Here is a 25,369-nt window from a genome sequence, read left to right on the forward strand (position 1 = left end):
ATGGCTCCGGCCCCAGAAGGCAACTTCTCAAAAATGTCTGAAGGAATGTTCCCTGCTTTCTCGTGAGGTTGCTGCTCTTGTCCCCACTGGAGGGAGGAAAAGGCAGACTGAGAAGGGACAGGCTACTGGCCAGGAGGCAGGCCGAGGTGAGCAGAAGGGCCTGAGCCAGACCTGTGACATCTCTGCCACCCTGGAGGCTGGGGACATGCCCCCGGCAGTCAGCTCTCGGGTCCTGCCGTCTGGGACTCAGCCCCCGATTCAGCCCCCGTGTGTGGGGCCTCTGCCCGAAATTCCCACGGAGGTAACACGGAGCAGATGCTGGGCTGGGCATGGCCCCAGATTTCTTCTGTCCTGGGGTACTCCTGCAGTTGTCTCTTACCTCCTGCAGTGTGTCCACCATGGTCTGCAGGTTCATGCGTTTGGCCAGTTCTTCCTCCCATCTGCAAGAGGCAAGAGGGACAAGGGGTCAGTGGTGGCCTCCCCATGCACTTGCAGCCCTCACACCCAGCCTGGTTCTCTCCCTGGGCTGGGTACAGACTCCCCAGGGACCCGGCCTGCCCTCCAGGACCTCCTGGTCTAGAGGGATAAGGCAGCCAGACGGACCCAAAACCACAATCCCAAGGGACAAGGAATGAGTGCCAGTGGTGTGAGCATGGCACCATGACGAGACATGGCAGAGGAACTGCCGCTTCCTCCCGCAAACTCTGAGGTGCTGCGCAAACTCAGGCTGACTGCAAGAAACAAGTGTACCACGGGGCCAGAGCTATCACACGGCGGGGAGGGCATTTGCCCAGCCAACCCAGGCTCAACCCCCAGCATCATATATGGTCCCTGAGCACCGTCAGGAGTAATTTCTGAGTGCAGAGCCAGGAGGAACCCCTGAACATCATCGGTGTGACCCAAAAAAAAAAAGCCAAAAACCAAACCAAAGCAAGAAGTGTGCCCCAAGACACAAGCCTGTGTGTGTGTGTGTTTGGGGGGCTGTACCCATCAGTGTCCATTGCTCACAGGTCACTCCCTGCAGTGCTGGGGTAGGGGGAAGCGTGGTGGGAGCAGAAGGACTGCTCCCAGCTCAGTGCTCAGGAGTCACCGCTCCCAGCCGTGCTCCAGGGACCATGGGGTGCTAGAGCTGAAACCAAGGTCTCCTGTGTGCCACAGCATGAGTTGCAGGCCGCTGGGCCATCAGTCCATGGCACAGACCCGGACTGCACACATGGTGGCCGTCTCTGAGTTCACTGGTCTTGTAGCCCGCAGCCCGCACCCCAGCCCCCAGGCCTTCACCACGAGCATCATCCCCGCCTTGCAGATGAGGACACACAGTTGCAGAGAGCTCAAGCGTTCTGAACAAAGACACACAGCTGGGTGGGGCTGGGGTTCGAACCCCGGCCTATTGCCTTGCTTAAAATAAACACAATCGATCTGGCTGTTTCTCGTGCCAGCTCGCCTTCCAGGGGCTTTCCAAGTGCGGGCACATTCACACACGGAGCGCATTCATTCCCCTATCCTGTCCAGCAGGTGAGGGGGGGAAGGCACAGCGGACCCCCAGCGCTAATTGCTAGGAGGGCCAGGATGATCACTGTCGCTGGAGCCAGGCCAGTGCACTCCGACTCCCCCACCTCACGGCCGCCCGCCTCTCCCACCCCACCACTTTCCACTCCGGGGCGGAAAGCATGGGCTCCAGCAGCAGTGCTCGGAACCCCCCAGGCCCCCGCAGGCTCCCCTAGGCCCAGGAGCCATCACGGCTCAGGGGTTACTCCCTGCCAGTGCTGGGACGCCACCCGGTCCCCCCCCAACCCCGCCACCCTGGAGGAAGCAGAGAGAAGTGAGGGTGACACCCCCACCCTCCGGCCTGGCTTGTCTCCTTCCCCGCCTGTTCCCCCCACCCCACGCAGCCTCAGAGCTCGAGGTCTGGAAGCCTTTTAGGATGCTGTCCGGGCGGCTAAAAATAGGCGCGAGGGGAGAGCGATGGATAAGGAGTCGGTTACGTCACCGGCTTTGGGAAACGAGAGAACGGATATTGTTTGCACACACAGAGGAAAATTCCTCGTCTCTCCCACACTGGCCGCGCTGGCCCTGGCCGGGCCTCCCGGAGGAGTCACAGACTCTCCTTGTCTGTCCAGACCCCCCGTGGGTCTGTCTGCTGGGTGTGGGAGCCTGCGGAGAGCAGGACAGAACACAAAGCAGGCTGAGGAGAAGCAGCGAGAGCCCGGGGAGCAGCTCACAGCACACGCTCGACAGATAGGGAAACTGAGGCCCAGAGCACAGCGTGTCTGTCCAAGGTCACCCAGGCCGGGGGGAGGGGCGCAGAGCCAGGGACCTGCCCCAGGGGCCCATGCACGGGATGGGATTCCCAAGTAGGGAGAAGTTCACCGGGCCATACTCAGCCCCGCGCAGGGCCTGTGTGGCTCCCCCGGGGAGGCCCCGCCGGGACCCAGGTCCAAGCTGAATCATCTCTCCTGGCCATGGGGCTTGGGAAGGATCTGAAGCCACAGCGCAGAGAGGGAACCAGGGAGGCTGCCGCCTGGCTCCGGGATTTGGAGTCACCCCACCCCTGCGCCTGCAGTGAGAGCAGGAGAAATTGAAGCTGTGGCTACTGGGAGCAGATACACCCCCACCCACGGGGTCTCGCCAGCTCCCCCACGCTTCTCCTTGGAGCAAACTTCTGCCAGAGAAAGCCAGGCTGGGGGTTCACAGGCACACAGACAGGGAGGGGCTCTGAGGCTCCTGAGGGAAAGCAGCTGCCCCTAGGTACCCACAGCCAACACACACACACACACACACACACACACACACACACACATACACACACACACACACACACACACCCGTCTTTGGATCTCAGACTCAGCAGCCACCACCACTCACTGGCAAGCCAGGGTGCCACGCACTGGGCTTGGTGCCCTAATGCAGACACTGTCAGTTTTCCTGCGCGAGGTTACCCAAAGCCAGCCAGGAGCAGAGGGAGCGGAGGGTCAGAGGTGAAGCCACAGACTCAGGGTGCAGGGTGAGGAGGAGTAGGCGGGGGAAGGGGCTGAGCCCAGGCTCTCGAGCTGAGCTGCGAGCCTCCAACTGGGCCAAGCCTCCAACTGGGCCAAGCCTCCAAGTGGGCTGAGTTGGATCCTCTTTCACACCAGACACAGCAGTGCTGGCACGGGGCAGGGAAGCTGCTCCCTGAAGCCACACTGGGGACCCCCGCCCCCTGCGCTCTGGGGTGAACCCCAGCACAGGAGCCTCTGAGGCCCCCAGCCAGGCAGGGCAGGTGGGCGGCGGCACTCCTGGAGGGAGGCCAGGGGTAGCGCCCAGGTGCAGACAGCAGCAGGCTGGGCAGACAGAGAGGGTGCTGCCCGCTCCAAGGGCTGCCGCACTGCCCGTCCTCCACGGCGGGAGGGAGAGGCTGGCTCTGCCCATTCAGATGTTGACGAGGCAAAAACCCTCTGCCCTTCGGCCACTCCGGCTGGCTCCATGAAGGGAGGGGTGGACTCCTGATGCCCCACACTCACGGCCACCCAGCCTGAGCAGCGTCCCTGGAAACTGGCCACTGTGCAGTGGACTCTGGAATGTCCCCACCGCCCCTTCCCAGGCCTGGGAGCTGGGTTTCAACAGGATGGGGGCTTGGAGCAGACGGACCCACGGATGGGCAACAGGAAGGCCGGGGGCAGGGCTGGGAGCCAGCTGTCACCAAGGCGAAGGGGTACCTCTTACAGGCGGGGGTGGGCACAGGCACCAGAGGCCCACGACCTACCCCAGGTCGTATTTGTCGGGGACCAGGCGAGGCTCCCCGAGAGCATGGCTGAGCCAGGACTTGGCTCCAGAGGAGGCCGAGCAGGGAGAGATGCTGAAAGTCGGCCCATCCCGCCCTGCCCCGCCACCAGGCGCCATTCTCCCTGGCAAGGGTGAGGGAACCAGCAGACAGACAGATGCCAACTCTCCTGGTATGAAGGGGAGAGGCAAGCAGTGTGGCGGTCTTACAGCTCCCTGGACAAAGGAGCCCTCTCCCCACTGGCAGGGCGGACCCTGAGGCAGCTCACACACCCCGTGACCCCGGCCATGGGGCCTGGGGTGGCCCCTGCCCAGCTCGTCCTGCGCCCAGCTTCTGCTCCTTCTGATGGCTGCGGAGAGGAGACAGGCTGCTTCCAGGCCGGAGCCTCCCGCATCCTGCCAGGGATGTGCCTGGATGTGTGTGGGGAGGGTCCCTCTTCGCTTCTCGTTCACACTTCCTAAATAAGGATGTTTTACTCCTCAGAGGTGCCTGTCCACCCACCCAGGTCCAGCGGGCATGTGCTTAGACACACATGCACACACTCCCACTCTCGTTCACTCACGCATGCATTCACGCAAATACGCACTCACGCAAACACCCACCCACGCACGCACTCACACATTCATGCACTCACACACAAACTCACACTCACTCACTCATGCGTGCACACTCACACATTCAAGTTGTCACTCACTCAAGCATTTACACACTCATACACGCATGCATTCACACAGGCACACACACAGAGGCACACATGCTCCCATTCCGTGCACTCACACACACTCCCACGCACCCTCACGCATGCTCCTGTACACTCACGTGTGTACACACATATGCAGTCACACACAGAAGCATTCACGCATGCACTCAAGTGAAATACACCGGCGCCGAATCTCCCAGGGCTTCTCCACATTAGTGCAGACGAGGAAACAGAGTCTCAGCAGTCATCTGACTCCTTTGCTCCTCCCTCCTCCTCCTCCTCCTCCTCCCCCTCCTCTTCCTCCTCCTCCTCCTCCTGAATCCCTTTTGTTCTCCCAGGCCTGTCTTCCACATCCGCTTTCCCACAGGCAGGGCAGATACTGCCATTCCTTTCCTGCCTGCAGCTCAAGCTTGCGGTGGCCCCACCAAAGCCTGGCCAACTGCCTTCTCACCGAGGCTCTGCCCAGGGTCAGCCTACTTCCAGGGCGGGCCGGGGGGGCACGGCCTTCCCCGCCTCTCCTCTCACAGAGCTCTCCTTTCCTTCCGCCTGCAGGTGCCCACCTAGGTGCCGGCTTGTCCTGGGGCCTCACTCCATGAGCAGTGTCCCTGTAGTGGTGGGGGGAAAGGGGAGGGGGACAGCTGGAGCTGGCCGGGGCAGCACCCTAGCCGTGGGTGCTGCCGAGCCACAGCCCACACTCATTTCCACAGAGGTCCCCAGACCAGCTTCTTAGGTCCACAGTGCCGATGCGGGAGCCAGTGTCCATCAACCATCTGCCCCGATCACATGGACAGGAAGCTGGGATTGTTCCTACTGAACAGAGAGGGGGACTGGGACGGAGAGACGGCCCCGAGCGAAGGCAGAGGCCACACTCGTCTCCTTCACGCCTGCGTGCAGGGGCTGGAGCAACAGGACAGAGGGGAGGGAGCTTGCCTAGCACGTGGTCAACCCAGGTTCCAGCCTGGCACCCCATATGTCCCCTAGCACCCTCCCAGGAGTGATCCCTAAGCCAGGAGTAAGCCCAGAGCTCACCCCCAATACACACACACACACACACACACACACACACACACACACACCACCCTGCGTGTATATGTAAGGTAATGGAGGCCCCGGGCCACCCCATAGGATGGCGGGGGGCTCTCCCCTCCCCCACAGGCCAGTGCTCACAAGGAGGGGGAAGCATGAGTGTGACCCCAGCGTTGCTCTTCCCAGTACCTGCCCTTTCTCAAAGCTTCCAGCCCTCCCCTTGCAAATGAGACCAAGCGAAGGTCTGGTCCATCTAAGCATCAAGAAAAGCCAAAGTCGTGGATGTGGTGGGAAAAAGGGACGCTCTTTCACCATTGGTGGGAATGCCCATTAGTCCAACCTTTCTGGAAAACAATATGGACAGCCCTTCAAAAACTAGAAATTGAGCTTCCATATGACCCTGCAATACCACTTCTGGGAATATATCCCGAGGATGCAAAAAAGCACAGTAGAAACGACATCTGTACCTATATGTTCGTTGAAGCACTGTTCACAATAGCCAAAATCTGGAAACAACCCAAGTGCCCTAGAACAGATGACTGGTTGAAGAAACTTTGGTACACCTACACAATGGAATACTATGCAGCTGTCAGGAGAGATGAAGTCATGAATTTTGCTTATAAATGGATAGACATGGAGAGTATCATGCTAAGCAAAATAAGTCAGAAAGAGGGACAGACATAGAAGGACTGCACTCATTTGTGGAGTATAAAATGACATAACATGAGGCTGACACCTAAGGATAGTAGATACACGGGACAGGAAGATTGCTCCATAGCTGGAAGGCTGCCTCATGAGCAAAGGGGAGAAGGCAGCTGGAAAAGAGAAGGGATCACTAAGAAAAAGATGGTTGGAGGAATCGGTTGAGATGGGAGATGTGTGCAGAAAGTGGATAAAGGACGAAACATGATAACCTCTCAGTGTCTGTAATGCAAACCATAATGCCCAAAAGTAGAGAGAGATTATGGGGAATTATGTCTACCATGGAGGCGGGGGGAGAGTGGGTAAGGGGGGGGGGTTATACTGGGGATATTGGTGGTGGGGAATGTGCACTGGCGGAGGGATGGGTGTTTGATCACTGTGTGACTGTAACCCAAACATGAAAGCTTGTAACCATCTCACGGTGACTCAATAAAATTAAAAAAAAAAAAATTAAACGAGAAAAAAAAAAGAAAAAAAAGAAAAGCCAAAGTTTTGCTCCAAGGTTCTAAGGGTCACAGGCCCCAGACACAGGCCATCCTGTCTGGGCTGGAATCAGGCCCAGCCCACTGGTTCTGTACCCAGATCACTCCCAGCCCTGGGCCAACCAATGTTCAGTGTCCAGACCCTGCCACGCCTCCAGTGTTGAGCGAAATTTGGGCAGCACGCAGGGGCCGTCACTGGGCCCCCAAGACCTGGAGCCCACCTCAGATGTGCCCCCCAGGCAGAGATGAGAGGCTGGAGGACAGCAGGGTGGGGAGCTTCTGTGCCATGCAGGAACAAGTAGCGGGTTCCTGGGGAGCCCCTCCTGCACCCGGCGGGGAAAGTGGGCCTACTTGGGAGCCGCAGAGGGGGGGCTAATGCAGCCCCCCCCACCGCAGCCATGCTCCTCGCCACCTCTCTGGGTGGCACCAAGGACCCCCAAAACCCACAAAGCCCCGAGTGGCTGGTGGCTGAACCTCTGTAACCCACCCAGCCCTGCTTGGCCCACAGCGATGGGGCTCCCTCACAGGGGCTCTCTGTTCTGCAACATCCAGACCGCTTGGTTCTAGAACCCACCCCCCCGACCCTCTGGGGGGCCGGAAGCAGGGACAGGCAGGGGCAGCTTGCTGCCCTCTCCCACTTCCCTCGCGGGCCATCGGAGCGTCCAGACAATGAGCGGGAGAGGAAATGACTCCACCGAACAATCTGGGGTCTTGGCTCCCTCTTAGCTGAATGAAGGCGCGTGGGGGCGGGGCAGCATCCAGCCACATGTGGTCAACCCTCATTCCTAAGGAGCCACTGCTGGACCATGTGATGGACGAGAAGGCCCGCTGGGCTGGTTGCTGGGGGAGGGGCGGCAGCAGCAAGGTCAGCCCTCACCCCCACCCCCGCCCCCGACCACCAGGCCAAGCCACACACACCCCCTCCCCATGAGACACGGGAAAGGGGCTGACAGGGCTGGCAAAGGAGCGCGGGAAGGGGGCAGGCTGAAGTCGGGGGCAGGGGCTGACTCACAGCTGTTTTCACTTCCTGTGCTGAGTGAAGGGGGAGAAGGGGGAGGGGTTGGAGAGGCAGGGAAGGGGCTGCAGCTTCAGGGTAGGGGGTAGGACCCGAGCAGGAAAACTAAGCACTGAGGAACTCTGGGTGGGGGAGTGGTGGTGGGGGGGTACCCTGAGGGCTCCTGAGCAGTCAGCACCCGAGCTGGGTCCCTGCGTGGACAAGCCCGGGCTCTCTGGGACCAGTTTCCGCATCCGTGAGGTGGGAGGTGCCCCACCCCGCAGAGGGGTGTTCTGAGGAAGGCAGGAGGTGGTGTTGCAGCCCTTCGGCTCTGCCCCGGGCCCCGGTGGAATTGGGGAGCGTGGTTCGGAGAGCTGGCGGGGAGCCAGAGGAATGGTCCCTACCTGCCCGGGGGGGGGGGGGGGGCACACCCAGGACAGCTCACGCAGGTGATGGGAAGCGAGCTCGGGGGAGGCTGGGCCCGAGCCGGTGGAAAACTTCATTCCAGGCCAGGCGTGGGCCCAGCCCCAGGCAGCAGACAGGTGGGGGCAGGAGCGGCTCCCACCCTGACCGGGGGAGCAGCCCCTGCAGTGAGCCCACCCAGTACGAGGCCTTCCCCACCCTGGGGAGCCCGTACCTGCAGTGGAGGTTTGTCTGCACCCACATGGGGGGCATGGGGGGGCACCACGGGGGAACCCAAGGCCCCATGGAGAGGGCAGAGACTCCAGTGGACGGTGAGGGGGCAGCACAGACTGGGAGCTGCCTCTGCCGAGCCTTCAGAGGGCTCTGACGATCATCACAGAGGGGCCGGAGCAGTAGCACAGCCTATGCAGGCAGCTCAGGTTCCATCCCCAGCACCCCATGTGGTCCCCCGAACTCCCCAGGAGGGATCCCTGAGTGATCCCTCTATAGCCAGGAGTAAGACCTGAGCACTGCTGGGTGTGGCCCCTCTCCCCTCCGAAAAAGAAAACCATCACCGAGTCGCCTTCTTCCTACCACACAATCCCCCCTGAATAACACCAGGCCATGCACAGTGGTGGCACTGTCCTCCCGTTGTTCATCGATATTTGCTCGCGCGGGCCCAGTAATGTCTCCATCGTGAGACTTGTTACTGTGTCTGGCATATCGAATACGCCACGGGGAGCTTGCCAGGCTCTGCCATGCGGGTGAGATACTCTCGGTAGCTTGCGGGGCTCTCCGAGAGGCGGAGGAGAAAAAAATGCGCAGGAGCAAAAGTGGCTGAAGGGGGGTTCTGGGAAGTGGGACGGCAGGGGCAGGGCCTCCCCCGTTTCCTGCTCTGGCTGGCCTTCCGGGGCCAGGTCCTCCTGCTGCCCAGTAAGCAGGGGGCCGGCTCCCCCAGCACCTGCTCTCACGGGCACAGTCTTGCCCACCCTCACTCTGCCCCCTGCCTCGTGTCCCCTCCCCCATCACCCTGCTCCCTTCTCCACTGCATTTTGGGCCTGGGGCGGACTTCCCCTCACAGATGTGCCCACCGCGGCCTGGCTGCCCAGCTCTGCGCCACTGCTTGTGGAAGGAAACACAAATTAAATGCCAACTGATTGTCTCCACGGAGAAGGTATTAATTTAATGTGAACACTTAACCAGGGCAGCCGATTCCATTACAGGGCGGGCAGTAATGGCCTAGGCGGGCAGCTGGTGATGAGCTGGGATGAGAACCCTCGGATTGAATGTACACCCCACCCACCCAGCATGCTGCCGCCTTCACACACACAAGCACACACGCATGCACTCACATAGGCAAACGTGACGCCAGCATACATTCTCACATGCACACACATATGTGTGCATACACACACTCATACATGCACAACTCACAGAGGCACACGTGTGCATGCACAACACAAGCACACACATGTGTAGACATACACACCCACAGACACAAGTACACAGACACACATGTAGGCACACCAACCCACATGTGCATGCGTGCAGACACAGAGATGTGCACACAGGTAGACACAAGCACACGTGCACACAGATCCAGATGTACCATGCATATGTACACTCACACACACAGGCACACACATGTGCACACACACACACACACAGATTGTGTTCAATCAGAAATGGCAGTGCCCTCTAAGTTGCTGGGCAGACAGGCCAGCTCAGAGCGCTGGGAAGGGTAACACCGGAAGGCAACAGGGAGGAGGGGGTCCTGGCAGGGAGAAGATGGTCCTGGCAGGGAGGCAGGGGTCCGGGCAGGGAGGAGGGGGCCCAGGCCACAGCCTGTCAGCTGGCCCCTGGAAGTCCCTTCTCTGATAGGGCCTCATCTTGCCGCCCACAGCAGCCTCAGGCTGTCCCTCTGGTGTGGCCTTGGCCGTGCTCTGTGCAGACCCTGAATGTCACCCTCCCTTGGAGCCCAGAAATGGGGACAGTTCAGAGACTTCTGCTGCATGACAATGTCCCTGGGGCCGGGCTCTGCCCTCCCCAGCAGACGCCGGCAGCAGGTGCTGGTCCTCTCTGTTCCATGACCATCACCAAGGGCTTTCAGCTGCCCCCAGGACACTGAACCCCATGGGAGATCTCCGCCACCAAGGGACTGAGGGGTTCCCCTCGCTGCCAGCTCAGAGGGGACAGTGCGGTGGGCAGAGCCATGTCCCTCCCTGGAGCAGAGGGGCAGCAGGCCTCACCCTGACTGGGGAGTGAGAGTGTGTGTGTGTGTGTGTGTGCCTGTGTGTGTTTCTCTGTGTCTATGTGTATGTGTCTGTGTGTATGCATCCGTGTGTTGTCTGTGTGTGTCTGTGTGTATGTGTCGTGTGTGTCTGTGTGTGTCTGTATGTGTCTGTGTCTGTGTGTGTCTGTGGACCTGTGTATGTGTGTCTATGTGTATGTGTCTGTGTGTATGTATCCATGTGTCTGTGTGTGCGCCCATGTATGTCTGTGTATCTGTGTGTGTCTGTGTGTGTGTATGTATATGTGTCTGTGTGCATGTATCCATGTGTCTGTGTGTGTGCCTGTGTGTATCTGTGTGTGTCTGTGTGCGTGTGCCCCCCCAACCCTGGAAGCAGAGGGTCTCCCCGATGCCCTGCTGTCGGGGACCCTGAGGTGGGAGGGGGGGCAGTGTGGCTAGTGGGGTCTACACATTCTGCGCCCCACTCCCAGACTGAGGGGCCTCTGGCTGGCCAGTCTCTGGAGTTTTTCATCGGCAGCTACCAGGCCTGAGAGGGGTGGGAAGGACGGGAGAGAAAGCTCCACACCCCGGCCCCCAGCTCCCCCCAATGCAACAAGGTGGCAGTGCAGTGCAGTGACTCACCGTGAAGCTGGGCACCCGCCCTGTACATGGGGTCAACCTCAGCAGCCAGAGGCCACCTCAGGCTCCCTGGACCGACCCCACCCCACACCACAGAGCTAACAAACCACGCGTCTCAAAGCCGTTTCAGTCCAAGGGATGCCGTCTGAGTTCCAGCCCCGGAGTGCGTGGGAGAACTGGGTGCGAGCGGCCCCCAGTGTCAGAGGCCCAGGTCAGCGGCCGACCTCACTGCAGGACACAGGGCCCCATTCTGACATGCGGGCCTGGGCCCAGAGCCGCCTGCTGCCAGGACTCTGATAACGACCTCCAGGGGCAGCACAGAGCACCAGGCACTCACGACACTGACACCAGCCCCTCACCTCCACAGAAGCGCCCCCCAGACCAGATCTCACAAGAAGGAAAGTGAGTCAAGAGGCCTCTTGTGGGGGGGACCATGCTGCAATGTTGCCTCCTCCAGGAAGCCCACCGTGCCTTCCCGCAGAGGAGGCTCACGCCTTCCCAATGGCATCTGGGGGGGTGGCTGACGTTCACTCCTCTGCCTCTGTCATCAGACTCGGAAGGGGGAGGCTTGTGCTTGGGCCAACAGACTGGTATGTGCTAGTTCTGGGCCCCCACCACTGCCCTGTGATGCAGCCCCACGTTGGAGGGGGCCATGGGGCTCAGGGCAAGGGACTGAGCAGCACCTCCCAGTACCCTCCACATGCTCCTACCGTACCCCCTACTGAGAACACCCCCCCTCCGTGATACACACACACACACACACACACACACACACACACATGGGTCCAGGCCTGGGAAATAGCTTCTTGGCCACATGTGGCCCTTCCATTTCAAGACTCAGGGCAGGGAAAGGCCTCTGCATTCCAGAAGCTTCTCTAAGCTGAGGCTGCCTGGTCACCAGTCCCACCCCCTGCCGCTCCCTCACCTCTCGGGAGGATGGTCCCCGGAGCCCTGCCAGGACTGACCCCTGAGCACAGAGCCAGGAGTAAACGCGAGCACTGCCAGGTGTGGCTCCCCCCAAATATGACAACTCTAAAGTGGGGGCTGGTGGAAGCCGCAGCGTTAGGGGAGCCAGCTGCCCACGGCGCAGATCCGGTCCCCACTCACAGCCCTCTGTCGACAGACACTCGGGTCAGCCGTGGGTTGCATGTGCCGTGCTCAAGCCGGAGGCAGCTCTACTGAGTGGACAGGCCCGGGGACCCCTGGATGACGCGTGGCCCCCACATACCTTGGCCCACTGTCAGAGCCCACGGCACGGCCGGTCCAGCCACACACACAGAGGGCCAGTCCCCCGCTGGGATCCAGGCCCCTGCCCTGAGCCCGGGGGCCCCATGAGTGTGCGGGGGTCACTGTTTCCGAGGCACTGAGCCACCGGCTACCCATCTTCACTCCTCTGCACAACAGGTGTTCAGGGGGCCACGCGCTGGGGTACAGACGTGGGCAGGGAGTATTCTCTGGAGCAGGGTCAAGGGTCAGGGATGGGGTCAAGGGCACACGACCTCCAGTGTGAGTCCCAGCCTAAGCACTGCCACAGTGCCAGGCCCGAGCCTGGAATCCTCTGCCCTGCTGGCTGAGTCCCTCCAGGAAGGGCTCTGGGCCCTGGGCAGCTCCCCGAGGTAGCTCTGGTCAGCCTCTCTGCTGGACACCTCCCCAGACCCTCCCTCTGCCTGTGCGCTGCTGGGAAGGCTCCTGCATCACCCCTCTCTCTGGATCTTAGGCCAAAGTCAGGCCGTAACACAGACCGTCTCCCTTTCCAGGAAGCCTTCCTTGATTCCCTGCTTGGGGAATTCTTGCTTCTCCTATTCTTGCCACTCCTTAACTGATCGGTTCTTGCAAGATCAGACCCAGTCTGGCTCCGAGTGGCAAGTCCAGAGTCCAGCACAGTGTCTGGCACACAGCACGTACCCACTAGAGGTTTGCCAAACAAAGGACTGTTATGTCCAGGCCTTCCCTCTGCAGCCGACCTGCGGGTTCATGAACATCACCCCTCTGGCCAGCCTCAGTTCCCCCAAACAACCTCCGCAGGCCCTAGCTCCTCTCCCCCAAAGATCCTGTCCCTCCACTCGAGCCAAGGCAGATGAAGGGACACTCCCAGCCCCAGAGCTTGACTGTCCTACTCTGGCCTGGCCAGGCGGCCAGAGACACCCCCACCCTGAATGCCATCTGAGCCTCAGCCTCCAGGGCTACAGAAGCCGGTTCAAGTCCAGAAGCCGGCTGGAGGGTTCTGGGGGCCCAGGCCAAGGAGCAGGAGGGCCCGGGTGGGGTCTGTGCTCGGGGCTGAGGGGCCCCACCCAGGGCTGTTTACAGGGCGAGGGAGACAGCAGCTCCTGGTCTATTTTGGAAGCTAATGTGCACCTTCGGCCCTTGGTTGTTTATTCTGTGACTGCCCGCCCTGCAGGTAAATGCAAGGCTGTGAGTGCGTGTGCTCTGTGTGTGTGTGTGTGTGCATATGTGTAAAAGAGTGCATGTGTGAGTGTGAGAGTGCGTATCTGTGAGTATGTAAGAGTTCATGTGTGTCTATGAGACTGTGTGCATATTGGTAGGTGTGTCTGTGTGTGTGTGTGTGTGTGTGTGTGTGTGTAGCTGTGTGCGTATGTCTCAGCAAAACCTCGTCTCCCCATGTGTATGTGTCTGTGTTGGTGGCTGTGAGTTTATGTGTATATATGTATGTGTGTGTAGTTGTGTGCCTGAGTATGTCTTAGCAAAACCTCATGTCCCCGTGTGTGTGTGTGTGTGTGTGTGTGTGTGTGTGAACAAAATCTCTTCTCCATATCAAAGCCACATCCCCAGCAGCGTAGGGCCAACGTGGCCCCCTGTCTTCCTTCCCTCCGCACCCACAGCGCCACACACCAACACCACACATGGGCAGCAGCGACACATCCGACTCCCTCTCCAGGTCTCAGCCTCCTCCTCCAGGACTGGGCTGAGGGAGACGGGTCCCGCCAGAACGTGCAAACACAAACGGGCACCCAGTGCTGTGGGGACAAATGTTCACAGCGCCCAGGCTCCCCTGAGGCCAGCACAGAGGTCCAGGCTAGGCTCGGGAGATGGGTCAGGGGTGAGCGGTGCGTGTTCTGCACACACTGGGACTGAGTTGAACCCTGGTCTCATGCAGCCACGCTGACCACTGCCAGGGATGGCCCTGACACCGCGTGAGTTCTGCCAGGGGTGGTTTGGTGGTCCTACCACTGCTGAGCCCAAGGGGACCTGCATCCTCTGGCCTGAGGGTCGAAGGAGCATCCCCACTGGGACTGGCTCCTGCTTCTACAAAGATGCCCAGGACACTCATCAAAGAGAAATCTGAGGTGTGAAATGACCAGCCCATGGGCTCATGGAGGGGCCTGGGGCCCACAGCCTGGTGCTTCCCGGATACAGGGAGGGGGAGTTCTTGAGACGGGCAGGGTGGCGGGACCCAGGAGCCCATCCCATGTGGGGCTTGTGCAATGCGGGAGGGGTGGCAGCGGAGCTGACAGACACCCAGCACCCTAATTGCCCTAACTGGGAGGACAGCTCATTCGGCTCTGGTGGCCCGCCAAGAGGGATTAGTGACTGAACACGGCTCCAGGGGATGCCTCATCCGGCAGGACCAGCTTCCTGTCAGCATGCACCTTGATAGACAACTTAATGGGGACCACCCTGGGACGGCACAGTGCACGCGCAAATGCCGAGCCCGGATGGGGTCCCCTTCTCAGAAGAGAGAGGCTAGGGCAAGGGGACAGCCTGCAGCCCCCAGTTTGATCCCACCTGTGGGAGTGGCCCCGATACAAGGAAAACCCACAGAACGAAGGGCTCCCAGGAGGGAGGGGAGAGGACATGAAGTGGCTCTCCGGGGTCTTCGGGTGGGTGCAGTCCCTGGCAGACCCCACGAGAGCCCTTCGGTCCTGCTGCTCGTCCATGGTCTCGGCCGTGCTGTTGGGGACACCAGGAAGCCTGTGACAGGCACAACCTGCCTTCCACCCTTCCAGGTCGGTGCTGCCTTTATTCCCACTACTCAGAGGAGCAGAAGCCTGATGCGGGGCCAAGGAGGCACATGGGGCTGGATCTGGAACGCGGTGGCTCCAGAGGGTCCGAGGGTTGGGGACGGAGGGGCAAGACAGTCGCTGGAACAGAGTCCCCATCGCTGATCCCCTGCTCCTTGCTCTGTTCCCTGGGAGCTCCTAGCAGGAGGAAGGTGTTCAGGGATCGTGCACCTCCATCCCCTGCACCCCAAGAGGCGTCACCTCCAAGCGACAAGAGCGGGGCAGTAAGATCCCCACCTGGGCTGCCAGGCAGGGCCCCCGCCCCCAGGGTGGGCCAGGGTCCCTGGCCTCCAGGGCCTCAGAGCATCAGGGAGGCTTCAGGCAGCAGCCAGCCTCCAGGGGCGTCCCCCAGAGCTCTGCAAGGTCCCTCAGCCGAAGCCCTGGCCCCCTCCCTCCTCTCTACCCCGTGCAGCTCAAGCCCAGGGAGCAGGGGTCTTCCCCAGAATGGTCTCTGGCCACGGGAGGCCAGGCCGGAACTCAGCCCGGAGCTATCTCTGATTAATTCTTCATTTAGTCTTTGGAAATGGACAAGGCGGGAACCACTGAGCTGCGATTGTGATTTTGCTCATCTTTGGAGCCAGCCCCACTTTCAGCGGCTGGGGGGAGGGGGCTACTCCGGGCCCCCCACCAGAAAGGAGCCATTCTTCCTTCAGTGGCTCTGTTCTCGGGGTTCTCCCCGCCCCCGCCCCGTACCCCCATGCAGCACGTCCCTGAGTGCCTGGCACACTGGGGACCCTCACTGGCATCAACCCCACGGACGGGCTTGTGGGCGGAGGAGCAGAGAACAGGGCCAGGGCGGGGGTCTCCCTCACTCGCCATGTGGTCCCAGGTTCCTCTGGACACTCCTCTGCACCAGAAATTCAGACTCTTCCCTCCCCCCAACTCCAGTGCAGCTGGCCCTACAGGGGTCCCTCTGAAACCTGCCCAGCCCCCCAGGCACCGGCAGCTGCCCATCCCGGCCCATCCCGGCAGGCCCACAAAGACTGAGGAGGGGCCTCCTCCTGGTGACTTTGCCTTGGGACAGATGGAACCCCGTGTGGCATCTGTCAGGCCAGATGGCGGGCTTGGCCCGAGGGTCCAGGATACCCCGCTGTGCCCATCCCAACAGGCGGAGCCGCTTAACCCCTTCCGACCCCAGCACCAGGCAGGAGCAACCCCTTGGCCATGTGGCCACTCACTGTTGGACACTCAGGCCTCCTGTCCTCTACCCTTGGGTGTGAGAGGCCTTGTGGGGGTCAAACAGGAATCCACAAGGCTGAGGGGTGTCAGAGGTGGTGGAGGGGGGCAAAGGGGCATGCTGCTGTGTGGTTCTAAGGACAGCCCCGGGCTGCTGGGCATCGGCAGAGTCAGAGGGCAGGCAAGGGAGGGCACGGACTCAGAACTTCTGCTTCCGGGACATGCATTGGGCCAAGGGAACTGGGTACTGCCCGGGGACCCGGAAGAGTCAGTCCCTCCCTGCGTGCATAGGCCCTCCTGGGGCAGTGAGACTTGGCGTGGCGTGTTCTGAGCCATGAGGCCAAAGAGGAGAGTGACCTGTGAGTCTAGGACAGCCGCGTCCCCAGGGCAGAGACAAGACCATGTGGCTGGGCTACAGATGGGCTGTGTGATCGGTGGCCGGTCACCACCCCTCCGGTCACAGGTGTGGGAGACCTTCGGCATCCTAGCTCTGCAGGAACAGCCTTCTTGGGCCTGCTGCTCACCCCCAAGGCCCAAGCACGGGGCCCTGGAAACAATGGAAGAATGAAAGGGTCAACGGAGGATCAACTGGGGTCATTTTTTTCCCTTTTCCTTTCTCAATATTCCCTCCCAGCCCCCCCACCCCCGTGGAGGCACCACTGGGCCCACTCAGTGCTCAGAAGGTCATATGAAGACAGGCAAGGCCTGAGCTCCAGCCCTGGGAGCTATTTCCCTGGTCAAGGGGAGTCATTTCTAAAAGGGAAGCGCAGAAGGTCCCCAGCGTCCCTGCACGGTAGTCCCTTACACCTGCCTGCACGGCCATTGGGGATCCCGTCCCAATCCCGGGCCCTGTGGGGACTCGAACTTGCTATCCAACTGCACACATGGACACAGGTGACTCACTGCCTGCAGCACCCACCTCTGCGTCCTGAGAAGGAACAGTGGAGCTCCAGGTCCTGGGCTGAAGAGACTGTACAGTGGGGCAGGCGCTTGCCTTGGACGTGGCTGACCTGGGTTCAATCCCTGACACCTCAAATGGTCCCCTGAGATCTGCCAGGAGTGAGTGACCCCTGAGCGCCCAGCCTGGAGTCAGCCTTGCGTGCCACAGGGTCACTGTCACTGTTCTCCCGTTGTTCATCAATTTGCTTGAGCGGGGCCAGTAACATTGTGAGACGTGTTACTGTGTTTGGCATATGAAATACATCACGGGGAGCTTGCCAGGCTTTGCTGTGCGGGCAAGATACTCTCGGTAGCTTGCCGGGCTCTCTGAGAGGGGTGGAGGAATCAAACCTGGATTGGCTACGTGCAAGGCAAACACCCTACCCACTGTGCTATCGCTCCAGCTCAGCCACAGGGTATATCCTCAAAACCAAAGGATGACGCCAAGTCCCAGGTCCCCAGAGCTGTGCAGTGGGCCTGCCACTGCCTTGCGGGACAGCCTCACCACTCTGAGTGCCTCCCGCGAGTGGATGTGAGCTGAGACCTGATGGGCAGCCCCGGGCGGGGCCCCTTGTGCCACCGAGGCCACTAACAGGCCTTCTCTGCCCCTTCCTCACCCTGACCTTCCCCTCACATCCTGACATCTGTCCAGACTCGGTTTCCCCATTGGTGCTGGATGGAAGAACTTCCTGCAGGGGCACCTGGGCGTGCTCAGAGATGGGGGTTCTGGGGTCAAGAGCCCCAGACATTACTGTGGAAGGAGATGTGAGCTTAGCTGACCCTCTGAGGGACTGGCCGTCCCTGTCACTCGCCACCAACCTGCAGGGACCATGTGTCTGGACAGAGCCAAAGCGACAAAGCTGCCTTTGTCTCCGATGAAACCCTAACCCAGCCATCCTGACGTCAACCCTGGGAAAACACAGCTAGGACAGTCCAGCCGAGGGTGTTGCCGGCTCACAGACTAGGGCCCAGGAGCTCATGAGGCCCACGTCTTGCCCACAGGTCTTGCAGAGGCTGTCCAAAGACTGTACGTGCGTGTTGAACCTGGTACCTATGGCCTCACGGTGCCCCCCCCCCCCCAGGAGGAACAGCTAAGGGGCCAGGCTGGCCTTGAACCCTTGCCCAAGGGACTCAGGTCCAGGGCTGGGACACGTGGCCCTTTTCTGGGCCTGGGAGAGAGAGGCCACGTGTATTCCGGCAGGATCCCCGAACAGTCCCCTAGGGTTTGGGGGTCTGAGCAGCAGCAGGAACAGGCTCCAGGAGGCCTCGCCCCTGCCCCAGTGCCAACAAGAGGAGAAGGCCAGGTGCCCCAAGCAACATGGACATGACCCTGAACGCCAGGCCCTGCCCTCCGGTGCCCCACATGGACAAGCCACTGGGTGAGGAGAGGAGACCCTGCAGGAGTCAGGCCACAGAGCAGAGGGAAGGTCACGCTGTGTCGGGGCTGGAGGTAGGATAGGGGGGACATGAGCCCAGGGGTCAGCACCACCCAGCATGGGGCGAGCTCCAAGGCACTGGGCCTCACTCCTTTCTCCTGCCAGCGAAGGCTGCCACCCCTGGTCTGACCAACTAAGACTGGGCTCTGGGAGGACAGAGAGGCTCCCCCACTGAGGACGGTCCTGGGCCCACTGTGCCCATCGAGGACTGGCCAGTGGCCATGTGCTTCTCAGTTCCCTGGGGTGGGGGGTGTGCAGAGACAGGAAAAGAGACCCCACTCCCAGCCTGATGAGCTGGGGCCCTTGGATCAGCCAGATGAGGCCGGCTCTGTGGAAGTCACACCTCCAGCTGCCCAGCCTGCTATGGGCTGATGCCGCCAACCCTGGTGGTTCTTCTAAAGGCAAGTGTGAAACCAACTGTGATGGAACAGAAGGTCCCGAAGTGCTATTTCTTGGGCCATGTCCCCCAACTGAGGACTGGGGAGAGGGGGGGTGCAGAACGGAGGATTGCCTTTTACGGTTCACCCCACACTCACACAGCCAAGGCACCAGGACTCACCCCCAGCAGGAAGAGGAGGGTGGGCGTGACGGGCCTCCTGTGGGCCAGACCATCACTAGGAAGCAGGGTGGGGTGGGAGTGGAATGATCCCACCAGGCACATGGCGAGCAGGAGGGAGAGTTAGAGAGGTCAGTGTCCACCCCTGCTGGGCAGAGCGCAAGGAGACAGACACCAGCTGAGACAACCATCGCAGCCTCTGGGCCCCGGAGGCCTGAGGGCCTGGTCCATAGCATGAGGCCCCAGGGCTGGCCGGGTAGGACTCAAGTTAGGCCTGCAGAGAAGATTCTCCACCCCAAGTGTCTGGCCTCTGGGAGTTTTCAAACTCCTTCCTTTACAGACTACCAGCCCCAGCGGGTTTCTAAAGACCCCTGTCCCAGGGAGCGGCTCCAGCCCCAATCTACTGCATGCCTGCAAGGTAGCTCTTCTGCCCTGGCCTCACTTTCCTCATCTGCAAAATGGTCCTGCAGGTTGGGGTGGGGGTGGAGAGAAAAGTTAAGACACCAAAAGTCTTTTTAAAAAAAGGCACAGGCAGGCTGAGGAGACAGTCTGGGGCTTCGTGCACATATGCTCCCCACCAAGTTCTATCCTGCATCCCAGAGGCCCCCCGCCCAGGACCTTGGGGTATACCCCTGGCGCTGCACCCCAGCACTGCCAGCCGGCCCGATCAGAACTGCTGCACTGGTTGACAGACAACCTCTGGGAGTGACCCCGCAGGCACCCCAGGGACACGGGAATGACGCTGACCGGAAGCCCAGATGGACTGGAGGGCCCAGGTGTGTACAGGTGTGGGAGGAAGGTCCAGAAAGGCCAGTGTGGGGGGGGGAGGGAGGGAGCAGCCTCCCCCACCCTGCCGTTGCGGATCCTGCAGGTGGCTGAGTCCCCCACCACGATGCCAAGACCCCAGGGCCGAAGGACACTCCTGGAGACTCCCGCACTCCCCGGGGCTCCTTAAGCCCCAGCAGCAAAATGGCCCCCACAGGGGCCTGGACTAAGGCAGGGGGAGGGGGAGAGGGAGCAGCCCAGCCTCTGCCTCAGATAGTGGCAGAGGTGAGGGGGGAGCGGGGTGCAAAGGACTAGAGAGAGAGGTGTGGGGCCCGGCCAGAGAGAGGCCAGGTCAGGACGGAAAGGGGAAGAGGAGGGAGCAGGTAGCCCAGCCCAGCATGGGGGGGGCCGCCTGCAGGCCGGGGTGGCCACCTCACCGCCAGCCTTCACGTCTTCCCGGAGCATCCTTCTTCGCTTCTCTTCCACTCTAACGTACCCTTCAAAGCACAGTTCAAGGGATGTCTCCTCCAGGAAGCCTTCCTTGACTGGCCCTATGTGTCTTCCGGAATCTCCCAATCTGGAGCCTTGCAGGGTCCAAAGGAGAGCTCCGAGGCTCCGTCTCTGGAACTGTGGTCTGACTCTGCAATTAGCTGCCCCATCACTATTCTGGCCCCAGTCTCCCTTCACTCCCCCGACTCCTGCCCGCCCCAGTCCCCTGCCAATGGCCTTCTGCCCAAGACCATGGCAGGAACACGGGCAAAGAAAGGGGGTGTCGGCGTGTCCTGGGAGGCTGCAGGGACTGTGTCCGGAGAGGAGTCAGTCTGCCGGGGAATTTCACAAGGTCCACTTAGACCAGCGGTCCGTCCCCTCCCCCCAAGACAGCCGAGAGAGGGCAGAGAGCCAAGAACCAGCTTAAATAACTCAAGTCATAAAAACGGCCACTTAGGAGAGCGGAAAAGCAGTGTCTCCGCCGAGGGGGCGTCACTCCATCAAAGCGGCAGAGGGGCGCGGGGCAGCCCATCCCCAAGTCTGAGCACGAAGGAGCATGTTGAAGGAAGGAGCATCTCAGCGACAGCCCGGAGACAGCCCTGGCCCAGGAGGAGGCCCCTGCCGCAAATGCCAGGCCAAGCCCGGGAGCCTCGGCCACAAGGAACCGCCACACAAGTAGGGGGAATGTCATCTGCCCGCTTAGACTCAGCCTGCAGCTCCCTCTTGTCCTAGCTTCCAATCACACACACACACACACACACACACACACACACACACATTCTCTCTCTCTCTGTCTCTCTTTCTGTCCCAAGCTGTGTAATGTCACAGGTTTCTCTCCCACACCCCACCCCAGAGAGGTGCAGATTCAAAGGCAGGGGGCAGGGGGGCCCCCAACATTCCATAGGACTTCCAAGAAGCAGAGCAGGATAGGGGGCTGCACAGGAAGTCAGAGAAACAACAATGCATGCGGGTCAGAGGGGGGTTTCCGGGTCTCTAATCATCCGGTCCCCAAGGGCACCGGGCTCCCCATTCTATAAAGCGTTCTCACAGACGTCACAGCCTCCTCCGATCCCCTGGACAGGGTCCGTCTGCTCCCCCATCCCACAGAAATCCTGCTCGGAGCGGGCATGGGGTGTGTCCAGGACTTGCCTGTTCCTGAGTAGGACGGTCGACCCAAGAAGGCACCCGGAGGAGACCCCCTGCTGTGCCGCCCACATGCCATGTCTCTGCCGATCCCCTCCACGTCTCTGTGGCTCAGTTTCAGCATCTCGAAACAGGCAAAACCATCTAAAATGGGCAGAGACATTCCCCCCTACTGGGACACTGTCACGTGAGCAGTGGGAATGACGCGTCCGTAAGCTTCCATGGACGGAGCCTTCGGAGCGGAGATTCTGTCTCTGGGTCGAATAAATGAATGGGGACGTGTGTACCACGCCCTGTATGCACAGGCCCTGTATAAGCAGGTTCTTGCCATCGAGACCCGGTTCCCTCTGTCTGTGTCCCTCTGAGCCTGTTCCACTCTGGCACCCAGCACAGCATGGGGTGGGAACCCAGCGCTCTCAACAGCCAGAGCCCTGGCTTCGGGGCTGGGCACCCTCGTAGTCTCCCACCCACAACAAGAGACACAGCCGACCTCCACCAGTCCCTCGCACACTGGCCAAATCCATGGCACTGAGCCCCAGTGAAAGCTGGTCAGAGCCCAGAGTCCTGCTGGGCTTCAGCTGCTAGGACCCCCGGGCCCTGCCCTTGGAGGCCCCTGGGGACATTAACTCCCCAGTGACAGGGGCTGGCTACTTTCCCCCTCTGGGCCTGGCTTTCCTCCTGCAGAGTCACCCCAAGTTTAAATCTTATCCCATGGAAAGTGCCGCCCAAGTAATGACAGGTGTGCCGGGCTCCCCATCGCTTCCCTGGCCAGGTGTGCCAGCCTACAGGCGCCACCCACCCCCTGTGGTTAATCAGGAAGGCCCCCCACCCGGGGCTGGGCACCCATTAGGATCGTCTCTGCCTGTGATTCACGGCTGCTTGGGAACCGCCTCCTGGCCCACTGCCCCCGTGGCAACACTGGGACCGGCATGGCAGAGACCCCCGCTGCTACCACCACGACCACCACCTTGCCTGCCTCCTGTCTGCCTCCTTGTCGCCCCAGGGTAGGCCTGCCCAGCCTTGGGCGTGGGGTCAGGGGACAACGGGACAAGGTCAACAGGTGCCTCCCTTAGGGGAAATCGATAAACCTCTCATGTATAACAGGAGGAACTCATCATGTCCCCCCTCCTGGGGTTCCTTTGTTACATCACAGGTCAGAGGCAGTCACTCCAGGGCTTAGCATGCAGGGGCCCATCAAAAGCAGCAGCTAAATCACAGCAATTTATTTATTTTTGGTTCGGGCTCCACATCCAGGGGTTCTCGGGGATCACTCCTGGCTCTGTGCTCAGGGATCATTCCCAGTGGGGCTCTGGGAGACCATACGGGGTGCCAGGGATCAAACCTGGGACTACCCGCATGCCAGGCAAATGCCCTATCTGCTATATTATCACGCTGCAATTTTGGGGGGGGGGGGGGGCGGGGGCGTTGGGTCACACCCAGCCGTGATGCTCAGAGGTTACTCCTGGCTCTGCACTCAGGAATTAGTAGTGCTGGGGGACCATATGGAATGTTGGAGATAGAACCTGGGTCGGCCACATGCAAGGCAAATGCCCTACCTGCTGTACTATCGCTCCGGCCCCTGCAATTTATTTTTAAACCCTTTTCCCAAGATGTTTCTACACTCCATTCTTTTTATTGACACTGGACAACCAACCACCCTGGGAAGCTGAACTCATAAAGACACCTCACCCCCATCTCACTGAGCAACTGAGATGCAGGAGATTAACTGGCCTACGTGGCACCCAGACCACGGCCATAGAGTCACAGTGGAACAGTCTTCCCATGGCTCCGGGCACGCCTTCTTCTTCCCCTTCCCAGGCATACCTGGGGTGCTCAGAGTCCTCGGCGGGCCAGCCAAGATGACAGCCAGGACTTCACAACACGGAACGGCCCCGTGCTAACTTGGGGGCTTGGCCAGCCACACCTCTCAAGGCGTTCAGAGGAAGTGCCAGGTCGACCGTGGGGGTGGCACTACCCTCTGTGTACCAGGAACTAGAGTTAGCAGCCACTTCCTGCCCAGCAGCTGTGCCCCGGCACCCACGGAGGTGGGTGGGCACTGCCCCTTCCCCAGCCCCCGCGGCCCAGCCCCTCTGAGCCACCTGGACATCAGTGATTCCTGGAGGTGGCCCAGGGCCCCAGGTGCGGAGGTGAGGCACAGACCCCTGTCCCCGCCCCTTGCTTCCTCCTGGTTCTCCACTTCCGCCCTAGGGCCAAGTGGGTGCTGCTTAACCCTTCGGACACCCACACTTCCGCCCTGGGAAATCCCGCTGTGTAGCTCTTGGAAGGCTGCTGCGCTGTGAGACCACTTAGGCGTCCCACCCCCGGGGCCCAGGGCCCAGCCTGCCGGCTCCTGATGAAGAAACAGAGACACAAACAGAGATAAGGGGACAGTCCAAGCAGTCTGGGGATTGGATTCTGTTTGGTTTTGGGGTGGATGTGTTTCGTTGTTTGTTGTTTTTTTGCAGTGCCAGGTTTTAAACCCAGGGCCTCATGCCTGCTGTACCTCCGACCCTCGGGCCCTCGGACCCTCACTCAGCTTTTAACTCCTGCCCCAGGCACCAAGCAATGGGTTCCTTTGACCCCCTGAGTCGGAGCCTGCAGAGTCCACTCTCCTGATTCCAAGTCTGGACCCCACCCTCTCCCCCCAAGCTGTGAGTCCCGGATGTAGGAAATCCTGGTCATCTTGTGCCTGGTATCTCCCACCCTCCAGAGCATCTGCACGAAGAAGCCAGACCTGAAGCTGACCCCACTGCAGTCTGCAGGGCTCTATGACTCAGGGTGTGGGATGCTGGGACAGGGGAGACAGCTCAGCAAGGCCTGAGGGAAAAGAAACAGAGACACACATCCTAATCCTAAACCCTGCCTACCCCCTCCCGGGTTGGGGGTGGGGGGGGGACCAACCTTCCCCCCCTTACCCCCAAAGCCTTCCGCATCCATGATCTGGGCAGTAAATAAGATGCCGCCACTGCCGGCGGCTTCACGGCCCCAATGCCAGCCCCGTGGAGCTGGGCCTCCAAATGCAAACCCACAGCCCTGTCTCGCTGACACTCACAAGGCGGAAATCAATTCCCCTGGAAGTCGACCCATCTCCTTGGGACTGTGACCATGGGCAGGCGTGTTCAGATTCTGGGTCTAACCTTCTGCGTCCTTCAAAATGCTGGCAGGCACGCAGGCGGGGAGCGGGGGATGGGGGAGGCGTGGATGGAAGGAGTGCCTGGGATGTGCACATGGCCTGTGAGTGCCTGGGACAAGCTCGGGGGTTCTTCCTCCCCCAGGGGGGTGGGGGGGTGGCTGGGGGCCTGGATCTGGTAGCCAAGGCCAAGGCCCCGCCCCGCATTCCTGGGGGAAGGAATCTTCAGCGTCAGCTGTCTGCTGCTTCCTTTCTTTTCTGGGACCTCCTTCCCCTCCCTCTAGCCAGAGGCTTGGAAATCCCGACCAATTTGTCCTCAAAGAGAAGGCCAGCCCGTCCAAGAGAGTCCAGAATACTGAGGGGCTGGGTTGAGTGTGTGGGGGGTTTCTTTTAAAGGAAATTGGGAGAAGGAGGGGAGCCGAGATTTCCGGAGGCACAAATCAAGCCCTGAGAGTAGGAAGAACACCCCACTCAGATGCTGGACAAAGAAGTGGCCTTTATTCCCTCCGCCCAACGGCCTCTCTGGCGCCTTTCTTGGGACGGAGTGTGGCCATGCGTCTGGACACGGGCGGGCAGGGAAGTCAGGCCCGTGAGGAGGAACCCTTAAGCAGACGGGGGCCCCAGGGGTGGCTCGAAGGCTTGAAGGCACAGGGTCTGCATGGGGGAGCCCCGAGTTCAGTCCCCGGCACCACATGGGAACAACCCAAAAACAAACTGAAAGGGGGAAATAGATTTCGCAGGGCAGGGGAGGCAGAGGCGGGGGTGTCTCTGGCACCTACCG

The 25,369-nt window shown here is 60.7% G+C and overlaps 1 protein-coding gene across 3 annotated transcripts in view; it reads right to left on the reverse strand.

The window, feature by feature from the left end:
* Window positions 1-25,369, reverse strand: part of IFFO2 (intermediate filament family orphan 2) — a 42,985-nt gene that overhangs the window by 10,245 nt on the left and 7,371 nt on the right. For all 3 annotated transcript variants that reach the window (XM_056123070.1, XM_056123069.1, XM_056123068.1), the window contains exon 2: window positions 380-440. In XM_056123070.1, the coding sequence (XP_055979045.1) occupies window positions 380-440 (61 nt within the window). The remainder of the gene's footprint in view (window positions 1-379; window positions 441-25,369) is intronic.

This window comes from Sorex fumeus, unplaced genomic scaffold (genome assembly GCF_029834395.1).
Source record: "Sorex fumeus unplaced genomic scaffold, SorFum_2.1 ptg000047l, whole genome shotgun sequence".
In the NCBI taxonomy this organism is placed as follows: Eukaryota; Metazoa; Chordata; class Mammalia; order Eulipotyphla; family Soricidae; genus Sorex; species Sorex fumeus.